At 36.2% G+C, this 12,574-nt stretch overlaps 1 protein-coding gene across 11 annotated transcripts in view; it reads left to right on the top strand.

Annotated features, from left to right (window-relative positions):
* The window catches only part of Slco6d1 (solute carrier organic anion transporter family, member 6d1), a 208,321-nt gene that overhangs the window by 123,356 nt on the left and 72,391 nt on the right, over positions 1 to 12,574 (top strand). For all 11 annotated transcript variants that reach the window (XM_087567136.1, XM_087567137.1, XM_087567139.1 and 8 more), the window contains 1 exon segment: positions 2,679 to 2,788. In XM_087567136.1, coding sequence (XP_087423262.1) covers positions 2,679 to 2,788 — 110 coding nt within the window.

Raw genomic sequence — 12,574 nt, 5'->3', positions numbered from 1 at the left:
ATTATTAATTCTTAATAATACCATTTTATTTAAAATAAGTAGTCATTTTTAAATATCTATGGATAGTCAAATCTATTTAGCCATTGTTTGTTAGTCAGATTCTCTATCATAACAGAACTTATTCAATGAATCTCTCTCTGCCTATCTATCTATCTATCTATCTATCTATCTATCTATCTATCTATCTATCTATCTATCTATGCACACATACATACATATGTATGATTCATTAGAATGATTTACATGCTCTGATACAGCAAATCCAACAATGTCTGTCCTTGAAATTCTGGTCAGTAGTCCCTTAGTCCATTTGTCTAGATGCCTTAGCTGCTCTTCAACACCTACAGAAACTACACAGAAGTGGCTCTAATGCCAGTGAAGGAATGGACTTGCTAGTGACGAAGGCAGGAGCAAACAGGAAAAGAGCACAAGGGGTCAGGGAAAAGTCTGAATGTTCATGTTCAGTTCTTCAAGAAGTACAAATGGAAATGGAGGACGGAAGCACAATATACACAAACATTTGACATAGACAGAGACTGTCCTGTAAAGGGAATCTCACCACGAACAGAGCCTATGTTGGGGGAGGGAGGGTGATTCACTCTGTAACTCTGGCTGTATTGGAACCCGCTGTATAGATCATGCTGTTCTTGAAATCAAATGTTCATGAGCCTCTCCCTTCCAATTGAAGTGATTTATTGAGTGTGCCACTAACATTTAGCTAAATAATCAGTTTTGAAAGAAATACAAATAGACAATAGTTGAAGAACATTTGGTATCTTTTTCCAGTATGGAAATGCAAATTGTACCTGCATTGAAATTCAATGAGGTCAAAAAAGCTATTCTCAAGACAATGCATATGAGATCATGGGAAAGAAAAGACTTTACTCATTGCTGGTGACAATATAAACTTTTAAAGTTACTCTGGAGGTTCCTCCAAAAAAACCCCACAAAAAACCAAAAAACAAACAAACAAACAAAACAAAACAACAACAACAACAACAACAACAGCAAAACAAAAAACAAGGGCCCGGAGATACATCTTAGCTGTTGACAATGCATTCTACAACCACACTTGCAGAGCACCTAAGTTTGGTCACAACTACCTGTAGTTGTGGGCAACACGGGAAATTGCTTATGTGCACAAATTTTCTCACACAAATTTACATATTTAGAAATCATTTTTAAAAAACTAAGAACTATGATATAACCTAATTATAATACTCTCCCAAATGCATGCGTGAGTAGCTGTGTATCTTGCCTCACTATTTACAATAATTAAAAATGGAATATAGATATTTATAAATAGTTTAATGGAATAAAGAAAACATATCTGTGTATAGTGAAATTTTATTCAGCCATAAATAAAAATAAAACCATGAGTTAGGAATTCTTATGTTAAGTAAAATCACTGAAACTCAGAAAGTTAAATACCAAATGTTCTTTCTGCTGTAAGTGGGGTATAGATATAAAAATGCACCCATGTATACATGCTTGTGTATAGTATACGGGTATCTGTTTGTGTATGTGTGCTGGAGTATTCTGGGTGTAACAACTAGAGAAGTGATGAAGTGAGGATCTGAAGTGAGCTCAAGACAAGTTGGCTATATAACAATGAAATACAGAAAATACAAGATCAGAACTTGAGACATATAGGGAGAGGAATCAACAGGGTTGGGTGGCCATGACATGTGGGAGAGCAATAGGGAAAGGGAACAAATAAGAAGAGAGTATGACAACATATACACATGGAAATACAGTTATTAAATCAACCACTTGATATGCTAGCCTAAAATGTTTAAAATAAGTGTTTAACAGCTCTAGCAATCAAAGAATTGCTAATTAAAACAGTTTTAGTAGATTCCATCTAACACAACCCAGAATAGATTAAAGAAGTCCCAATGAGACATCGTCCAAGAAAAGTGAGGCCTTCATTACAATTACTGCACTAGTCGCAACAACCATGGCTTAAAACCTGCGTAGAAATCCAACAACAAACTACTGGATAAGGAAAATGTGTTACCCAGGGCACTTCAATCCGATGTAAGGAAAAATCATAACACTTGCAGGAAAAAGGCTGTGATGGCATGTACATGTAGGAAATGAAGGGACAAAAGGGACTTTATGAGAAGAAAAGGTAAAGGGGGTAGGAGAAGACAGTGAGTAAAATCATGCCAAGTAAGAAGGGGTAATGATATGCATTCCAGAATGAAAATATTATAATTGAGTTTATTAATATTATTACTATTACATTACTACTATATATTTATGTACAAAGTTCTACCTTGCTCCCATCAAATACTTTGTAATACAAAAAATGGTATTTGGAGGAGCCATTTTTGCGCTGTTATTTATTTATGGCAAACATTATTTATTTAATATGACTATTTGACTCCACATTAAATTACGAATTAATTCAGCCATAGATTCCACACTTTCAACAGTTAAGAGATATGCATACAGTTAAATGCAAATTTAAAATGCTTGTTAGCAAAGAATTGTGTTTTACAAAGCACTATTTTGGTTGAAGAATTTGCATTCTAAAATACACATTGATTTAGTGTGTTTAACATAACTAACTTGCCATTCCATGACAAATGCAATTATTGTAATGTGTACATGATGTATATTTTCCTATAAACTTGGAGTTAAGAAAAGATTATTTTTCTTGTGACCTATAGGTGCACAGCAGATAAGACTTGAGAAAAGTAAGGAACCTCCCACCATTGACAGGAGACTTAAAGATAAGGAAATTCAGCCTGGTTTGAAGGGTGTTCTTCATGCTATTTGGGTAAAGTAAAATATTTTTGTTAACAAGCCAGTTAAATTGACCTGTTTAATTTTCTTATAGAGTTAAGAATAAGGCAGGGTGTTTCATTTAAATTTTCAGTAATTTTGTGTAAATTACTAAATTACACATTTTCCATATAATAGAAAGAAACACCACCCTTATTTGATATTACTAAAGACTGCTCTACTGTTAGAGAATAATAATGCACGACTAATTATTTTGATTTATTTTTAATTGATTTGGTACAATTTTGTGTTTATTATCTCTGAAGAAATAAGTATGGCATTTAACAAAATTACATGAACTGGAAGAACTCTGTTTCAACACATAGCACCACTACAAATAAAACCTCAATATTTAAACCAAACTCCGTTGTTTCTCTGTATGACAAACAGGTCTATCAGAGTAGAAACAGACATAGGGATACATAGGGAGCCCATTCCAATGCTATAGTCCTGTACTGAATATTTCTGTCACCATTTATACCATTCTTTTTGGCATAGAGTTTGCATGGTTGTGATTTTCACATTGATTTTTCATTCGTACTTAGTTAATATTACACTGTGAATAACACTTCCAAGAGTCTTCACAATAACATCAACCAAATTTTCCTAACTCATAATAAAATTGCGTGCCTACCTAATTTTCAGTTATTTTCTGCTTTCTAGAGATATTTTTATTTTTCATTTTTCTTCTCAAAATTATCTCATTCCTTTTTAGAAAATATTTTGTTTTACAATTAAAATACAATACAGCTCTTCCTTTCCCCCTTTCTTCCCTCTTTCCGTTCCCATTTATACCAAGCCCCTGTTTTTTTTATTGGATATATTTCTTTTTTAATTTTTCATAATTTTATTTATCAAAGCAATGTTAATTGGAATAATTAGTTCCAGACTTCTTTTTCTTTCTTTTTTATTGGATATATTCCTTTATTTACATTTCAAATGTTATTCTCTTTCCTGGTTTCCTACCCATTAGCCCCCTACCCCTACCCCTACCCCTACCCCATAAATGTGTTCCCCCCGATCCATTCTCCCTTACCACCCCTCTGGACATTCCCCTGCCTTGGGGGTCCAACCTTGGCAGGACAGAGGACTTGCACTTCCTCCGGTGCCCCAACAAGGCTATTCTACTACATATGCAGATGGAGCACTGGGTCAGTCCATATATAGTCTTTGGGTAGTGGTTTAATCCCTGGAAACTCTGGTTGGTTGACATTGTTGTTCTTATTTGTTTGCAAGCCCTTTCAGCTCTTACAATCCTATCTCTAATTCCCCTAAATGGGTTCCTGTTGTTAGTTCAGTGATTTGTTGCTAGCATTGACCTCTGTATTGGACATGCTCTGGATGTGTCTCTCAGGAGAGATCTATATCCGGTCCCTTTCAGCATGCACCTTTTAGCTTCATCAATCTTATGTAGTTTTGGTGGCTGTATATATATGGGCCACATGTGGGGCAGGCTCTGAATGGCCGTTCCTTCAGTCGCTGCTCTAAACTTTGCCTCCATATCCCCTCCTATGGATATTTTTTGCCCTTACAGGAAGGAGTGGGAGTATCCGCATTTTGGTCATCCTTCTTCTTGAGCTTCCTGTGGTCTATGGATTGCATCTTGGGTAGTTCGAGCTATTGGGCTAATATCCACTTATCAATGAGTGCATTCCAAGTATGTTTTTCTGTGATTGGGTTATCACACTGAGCATGATATTTTCTAGTTTTTTCCATTTGCCTATGAATTTCATGAAGTCATTGTTTTTCATTGCTGAGTAGTATTCCATTGTGTAGATGTACCACATTTTTTAATCCATTCCTCTGTTGAAGGACATCTGACTTCTTTCCAGCTTCTGGCTATTATAAATAAGGCTGCTATGAACATAGTGGAGTATGTTTCTTTGTTTTTTGTTGGAGCATCTTTTGGGTATATGCCTAGGAGAGGTACAGATGGGTCCTCAGGTAGCAGAATGTCCAATTTTCTGAGGAAAATCCAGACTGATTTCCAGAGTGGTTGTACTAGTTTGCAGTCCCACCAACAATGGAAGAGTATTCCTCTTTCTCTACATTTTTACCAGCATCTGCTATCACCTGAATTTGTTTTTTTTTTTCTTAGACATTCTGACTGGCATGAGGTGGAATCTCAGGGTTGTTTTGATTTGCATTTCCCTGACGACTAATGATGTTGAAAATTTCTTCAGGTGCTTCTAGGCCACTCGATATTCCTAAGCTGAGAATATTTTGTTTAGTTCTGTTCCCCATTTTTAATAGGGTTATTTGGCTCTCTGGAGCCTATTTCCTTGAGTTCTTTCTATATTTTGGATAAAAGCCTTCTATCAGATGTAGGATTGGTAAAGTCTCTGAAGAAAGAAATTGATCTCATAAGATGGAAAGTTCTCCCATGCTCATGATTGGCAGGATTAATATAGTAAAAATGGCCATTTTTCCAAAAGCGATCTACAGATTCAATTCTTCCCCATCAAAAGTCCAAGTCAATTCTTTATAGAGATAAAAAGAGTAATTTGCAAATTTATTTGGAATAACAAAAACACAGGATATTGAAATCTATACTCAACAATAAAAGAACTTCTGGGGGAATCAACATCACTGACCTCAAGTAGTATTACAGAGCAATAGTCATAAAAACTGTATAGTATTGGTACAGCGACAGGAAGCTAGATATGTGGAATAGAATTGAAGACCCAGAATTAAACCCACACACCTATGGTCAGTTGATCTTTGTCAAAGGAGCTAAAACCATCTAGTAGAAAAAAAGATAGCATTTTCAATAAATGGTCCTGGTTCAACTGGAGGTCATAATGGAGAAGAATGCAAATTGAACCAGTCTTATCACCCTGTACAAAGCTTAAGTTCAAGTGGATCAAGGACTTCCACATCAAACCAGATACACTCAAATTAATAGAAAAAAGAATGGGGAAAAGTCTCGAACACATGGGCTTTGGGGAAAATTTCCTGAACAAAACACCAATGGCTTATGTTCTAAGATCAGGAATCAATAAATGGGACCTCATAAAACTGCAAAACTTCTGTAAGGCAAAGGACACTGTCATTAGGATAAACAGCAACCAACAGTTTGGTAAAAGATCCTTACCAATCCTTTTTCTTAACTGAAGAGAAAGAACTACAGGCAAATAGGATCACTGAGGGAAAGGTAATAACCTTTACTAGTGAAGAGGACCTTTTCAGTTTTAACTAGCTACTTCTATTGCTCTTAGTCCCTTCTTTGAAGCACAACATCTCAGGATGTAAGAAGTGTAGTTGGTTTCTCATTTACTTAAGAGTAAATATCTGCATTATAAGTAAATACATACTGTATTTATCTCTCTGGGTCTTGGTTACCTCACTCAGATAGATGGTTTTCTAGTTCCTTCCATTTGCTTGCAAGTTCCATGATGTCATTTTTAACAGTCGAGGAACACTAAGTTGTGCAAATGTACCACATACCCCACATATCTTTCATCCATTCTTCAGATGGACATGGCAAATAGGAATCGATATAGAGAGTGAAAAAGGTCACTCACTTCTTTGGTATGGTACTTGAGATGAGGATGGTCATTGGGTCTGTTTTTTTCGTTTTGTTTTGTTTTGTTTTGTTTTGCTTTTTTTGTTTTTTGTTTTTTGTTTTTGTTTTTGTTTTTTGTTTGTTTTAGGTAATTGTCGGTACACTTCCCTAGACCATTTGTTAAATAGAATGATTTTGCCTTCCTGAGTAGAATGATTTTGCTCATTGTATATTATCACCATCTGTCACATATATATTTGGGAAGTTTTTTTCCCATATGGATGATATCAGTTAATTCTAGTAAAGGTTTCTTTGTTCTTATCTTTTATTGGTTATTTTCTTTATTTATATTTCAAATGTTATCCCTTTTTGGGTTCCCCTCATAAACCCTTTATCCTATTCTGTTAAGGGTTTCTACTGCAGAAAAGAAGCTTTTGATCTCATGAGATTCCAAATCTCCATTTTTGACATTATTTCTTAAGCTAGTGAAGTCATATTTAGAAATCCCCCCCTTTTTTTTGGAGCTGGGGACTGAACCCAGGGCCTCGCGCTTGCTAGGCAAGCACTCTACCGCTGAGCTAAATCTCCAACCCTCGTAGAAATCCCTTTCTTTATCTTTAAATGTACCTAATTTATCCTCAAGTAGTTTCAGTTTCAGGTATAATACTTGGGTAGGCCATTGATCCATTTGTAACTGACTTTTGTGCAGGATGAGACACAATTTTTTTTAATTGGAGATTTTATTTTTATTTACATTTCAACTGTTATTCCTTTTCTTGGTTTCCCGGACATAAGCTTTTAATTCAATTTTTCTCCCCTTCTTCTATAAGGGTTTCCCCACAATTCTGCCAACATATCCCTATACTGGGTGTCCAACCTTGTCAGAACCAAGTGCTTCTCCTTCCATTGGTGCCCAAGAAGGCCTTCCTCTGCTACATATACAGTTGGAACCATATCTTTGGGTAGTGGTTTAGACACTGGGAGCTCTGGTTAGTAGACATTGATTTTCTTATGGGTTGCAAGCCCCTTCAGTTCTTCAGTCTTTCCTCTAATTCCTCCAACAGGGGTCCCATTCTCAGTTAAGTTGTTTACTGCTAGCATTTGCATCTGTATTTGACATGCTCTGGCTGTGTCTCTCAGGAGAGATCTATATCCGGTTCCTGTCAACATGCCCTTCTTAGCTTCATCAATCTTATCTAGTCTTAGTGGCTGTATATGTATTTAATGGGCACATGTGGGGCAGACTATGAATGGCCATTCCTTCAGTCACTGCTCTAAACTCTGCCTTCATATCTCCTCTTATGAATATGTTTGTTCCCCCTTTTAAGAAGGAGTGAAGCATTGGCATTTTGGTCATCCTTTTTCTTAAACTTTATGAGGTCTGTGTGTTGTATCTTGGGTAATTCGAGCTTTTGGGCTAATATTCACTTATCAGTGAGTACATATCATATGTGATTTTCTGTGATTGGGTTACTTCACTCAAGATGAGATTTTCTTGTTCAATCCATTTGCCTATGAATTTCATGAGGTCATTGTTTTTGATAGCTGAGTAGTATTCCATTGTGTAGATGTACCATATTTTCTGTATCCATTCCTCTGTTGAAGGGTATCTGGGTTTTTTCCTGCTTCTGGCTATTATAAATAAGGCTGCTATGAACAAAATGGAGCATGTTTCTTTGTTATATGTTGGAACATCTTTTGGGTATATGCCCAGGAGAGGTATAGCTGGGTCCTCAGGTAGTGCAAAGTCTAATTTACTGAGGAACCTCCAGAATGAATTCCAGAAGTGGTTGTATCAGTTTGCAATCCCAAAAACAATGGAGGAGTGTTACTCTTTCTTCACATCCTTGCCAGCATCGGTTGTCATCTGAATTTTTGATCTTAGCCATTCTGACTGGCATGAGGTGGAATCTCAGGGTTGTTTTGATTTGCATTTCCGTGATGACTAAGAATGTTGAGCATTTCTTTAGGTACTTCTTAGCCATTCAATATTCCTCAGCTAAGAATTCTTCTTTTGCTCTGTACTCCATTTTTAATAGGGTTATTTGGCTCTCTGGATTCTATCTTCTTGAATTCTTTGTATATTTTGGATATTAGTCCTGTATCAGATGTTGGATTGGTAAAGATCTTTTCCCAATGTGTAGGTTGCCATGTTTTTCTAATGACAGTGTCCTTTGCCTTACAGAAGCTTTGCAATTTTATGAGTTCCCATTTGTCGATTCTGGATCTTAGAGCATTAGCCATTGGTGTTTTGTTCAGGAAATTTTCCATAAAGCCCATATGTCTGAGACTCTTCCCCACTTTTATTCTATTAGTTCGAGTGTATCTGTTTTGATGTGGAGGTCCTTGATCTAATTGGACTTAAGCTTTTTACAGGGCGATAAAAATGGTTCAATTTGCATTCTTCTACATGCTGACCTCCATTTGAACCAGCACCACTTGTTGAAAATGCTATCTTTTTTCCATTGGATGGTTTTAGCTCCTTTGTCAAAGGTCAAATGACCATAGATGTGTGGGTTCATTTCTGGGCCTTCAATTCTATTCTACTGAAATACTTGCCTGTACCAATACCATAAAGTTTTTTTATCACTATTGCTCTGTAATATTGCTCAAGGTGAGGGATGGTGATTCCCCAGAAGTTCTCTTATTGTTGAGTATAGTTTTTGTAATTCTGTGTTTTGTTTTATTCCAAATCGATTTGAAAATTACTCTTTCTAACCTGTGAAGAATTGTCTTGGAATTTTGATGAAGATTACATTGAGTTGAATCTGTAGATTGCTTTTGGCAAAATGTCTTTTTACTATATTAATCCTGCAAATCCATGAGCATAGGAGGTCTTTCCATCTCCTGAGATGTTCTTCAATTTCTTTCTTCAGAGATATAAACCACTTGCTTGGTTAGAGTCACAGATGTATGACTATTGTGAAGGGAATCCTTTCCCTAATTTCTTTCTCAGCCATTTTATCCTTTGAGTAGAGTAAGGCAACTGATTTGTTTGGGTTAATTTTATAGCCAGCCACTTCTCTGAAGTTGTTTATCAGGCTTAGTAGTTCTCTGGTGGAACTTTTGGAGTACTTAACTATACTATCATATCTTCTGCAAATTGTTATATTTTGACTTCTTCCTTTCCAATGTTCATCCCTTTGGCCTCCTTTTGTGGTCTGATTGTTCTGGCTAGAACTTCAAATACTATATTGAATAAGTAGGGAGAAAGTAGGAAGCCTTGTCTAGTCCCTGATTTTAGTGGGATTGCTTCAAGTTTCTCTCCTTTTAGTTTAATGTTAGCTACTAGTTTGCTGTATATTGCTTTTACTATGATTAGGTTGGGCCTTGAATTGCTGATCTTTCCAGGACGTTATAATGAAGGGGTGTTGAATTTTCTCAAGTGCTTTTTCAGCCTCTAAGAAAATTATCATGTGGTTTTTATCTTTGAGTTTGTTTATATAGTGGGCTAAGTTGATGGATTTCCACATATTGAATGATCCCTGCATCCCTGGGATAAACCCTACTTGATCATGATGGATGATTGTTTTGATGTGTTGTTGGATTTGGTTTGTAAAAATGTTATTGAGTATTTTTACGTTGATAGTAAAAAAGGAAATTTGTCTGAAGTTCTATTTCTTTGTTGGGTCTTTGTGTGGTTTAGGTATAAGTATAATTCTGGATTCATAGAAGGAATTTGGTAGTGGTTTGTCTGTTTCTATTTTGTGGAATAGTTTATACAGTATTGGTATGAGATCTTCTATGAAGGTCTGATAGAATTCTGCACTTTATAAATCCATCTGGTCCTGGGCTGTTTTTGGTTGGGAGACTTTGATTATCAGATTCTATTTCTTTAGGAGTTATGGGGTTTCTTAGATGGTTAATATTTTTCTGATTTTTGGTACCTGGTATTTGTCTAGAAAATTGTCCATTTCCTCCAAATATTCCAGTTTTGTTGAGTATAGGCATTTTTAGTAGGATCACTTTACTTTTGAAGTTTCCTCAGATTCTGTTGTTATGTCTCCCTTTTCATTTCTGATTTTCTTAATTTGGATACACTTTCTGTGCCCTCTGTTTATTCTGGCTAGGGTTAATTTATCTTTTTGGTTTTCTCAGAGAAACAGCTTTTGGTTTTGTTGATTCTTCCTATAGTCCTTTTTGTTTCTACTTTGTTGATTTCAACTCTGAGTTTGATCATTTCCTGCCTTCTACTACTCTTGGGTATATTTGCTTAACTTTTGTTTTAGAGCTTTTAGGTGTGCTATCAAGCTGCTGATGTATGCTCTCTCCTGTTTCTTTTTGCAGGCACTCAGAAATATGGGTTTTCCACTTAGCATTCCTTTCAGTGCATCCCATAAGTTTGGGTATGTTGTGCCTTCATTTTTATTAAATTCTAAGAAGTCTTTAATTTATTTCTTTATTTCATCCTTGACCAAGTTATCAATGAATAGAGCATTGTTCAACATCCATGTATATGTGGGCCTTTTGTCGTTTCTTTGTTGTTATTGAAGACCAGCCTTAGTCCATTGTCATCTGACAGGATGCTTGGGATTATTCCTATCTTCCTGTATCTGTTGAGGCCTATTTTGTGTCCGATTATATGGTCAGTTTTGGAGAAGGTACCATGAGGTGCTGAAAGAAGATGTATCCTTTCATTTTAGGATAAAATGTTCTATGAATATCTGTTATGTCCATTTGGTTTATGTTATTGTTGTAAAAATATAAAAAATAAAGTGCTGTCTTTTGTCTTTTATCTGCTCTAGGGCCAGCACTGCGGTGCCCCATGATATCTGATAGTTATCTTAAAACTCAGTCAGCAAAGCCTCTCAAATGCTCTGCTTCATCCCACATCACACTGCTGAAGGCCTCTCTCTCAGCCTGGCAGCGATCTCTCTCCTTATCTAGTTCCCAAGGCAGGTTTCCATGCCAGAAACACACATCCCAATTCTGCCGTGGCCCAGTGTCTCCAGCTGCCTCACACTTTCCTACACTCAAACCGTCACATAAAAGAACACACAACACAACCTCTGACCCAATTGATAAGATATAATTGCCCACCTAAACATACAATGCCCAATACACATCCATCCCTTAAGAACATTAATAACAACCTGTAAATACACAGAGTGGAATTTTACGTCAGCTTCCATTTTCTCTCTGCCACGGCTAGTCTCTATGTCCCTCCTATTTCTCCTCTTTCTGTTCCAGTCTCCTCCTCCTCCCCCTCCCCCTCCCCCTCCAAACTTTTCTCCTGCCCATTCTTCCTTCTCATCAAATGACAGGCCTCCTTCTATCCTGTACCTGCCCTCACCTGTATTTTACAAAGTAAATGTGGAGAAGGTTCTGGTAAAGTCACCTGAGTCCTGAGTACATGACTAGGCATCTGTCCTTGGGGCAGTGGAATTAGCATCAAAATACAGATAACTTCAGGGCAAACCACAATAGGTTTAAAACTTCTGTTAGTTTCTCTATGTCTCTGTTCAATTTCTGTTTCCATGATCTGTCCATTGATGAGAGTCGGGTATTGAAATCTCCTACTATTATTGTGTGAGGTGCAATGTGTGATTTGAGCTTTAGTAAGGTTTCTTTGAAGAATGTAGTTGCCCTTGCACTTGGACCATAGATATTTAGGATTGAGAGTTCATCTTGGTGAACCAATATCAGTTGAATCCCTTATTCACTCATCCTTGATTTCTGACCACAGCATTAATGGCCTAATATTGTTTTTACATTTAGTACTTGCATTTTCATATGCCAAGATTTCTATCAAATTCCAAAATAACAAACAGATCATCTGACTTCTAATTTCATTTTTAGGCATACAACTATAGTATATCATTTCTTTATTGTATTTTTTCATACAATGGGTCATAATCTATAAATCCTTTATATCCATAAAATGATTTTATTCAGTATATTGCAAATATTTTATTATACTTCTTTAGTGATTTTTAGCAATAAAAAGAAACTCTTAAATTACTTGAAAAAATACTTGTCTGGTATCAGGGTCTGTTATAGTTTTATTCACAGCTCAAACAAATCTTTGTAAAAAAAAAATCAGTGAAGTCTTTTCCAGAGCCTTGTACAATGTTTGTAAATGTAGCAAACTTTTTCCTGGGCTCCTCAATTTGTTCCAAGCTCTTGAATCCACTAAATGACATTGTTCTATAGCATCAAATTAAAATTCTTCTTGTGTATCAGAATATTAGCATTCTCTGGGCAACTGATCTTTGACTATATTTTTCCCATCGCTCTGTTTTATTCTTAACCATTGCCATTACAGACTGGCATCTA

The sequence above is a fragment of the Rattus norvegicus genome, chromosome 9, assembly GCF_021556685.1.
Source record: "Rattus norvegicus strain SHRSP/BbbUtx chromosome 9, alternate assembly SHRSP_T2T, whole genome shotgun sequence".
Classification (NCBI taxonomy): domain Eukaryota; kingdom Metazoa; phylum Chordata; class Mammalia; order Rodentia; family Muridae; genus Rattus; species Rattus norvegicus.
The sequence above is the reverse complement of the archived record's forward strand: the minus strand, read 5'-3'. Positions and strand labels throughout refer to the sequence as shown.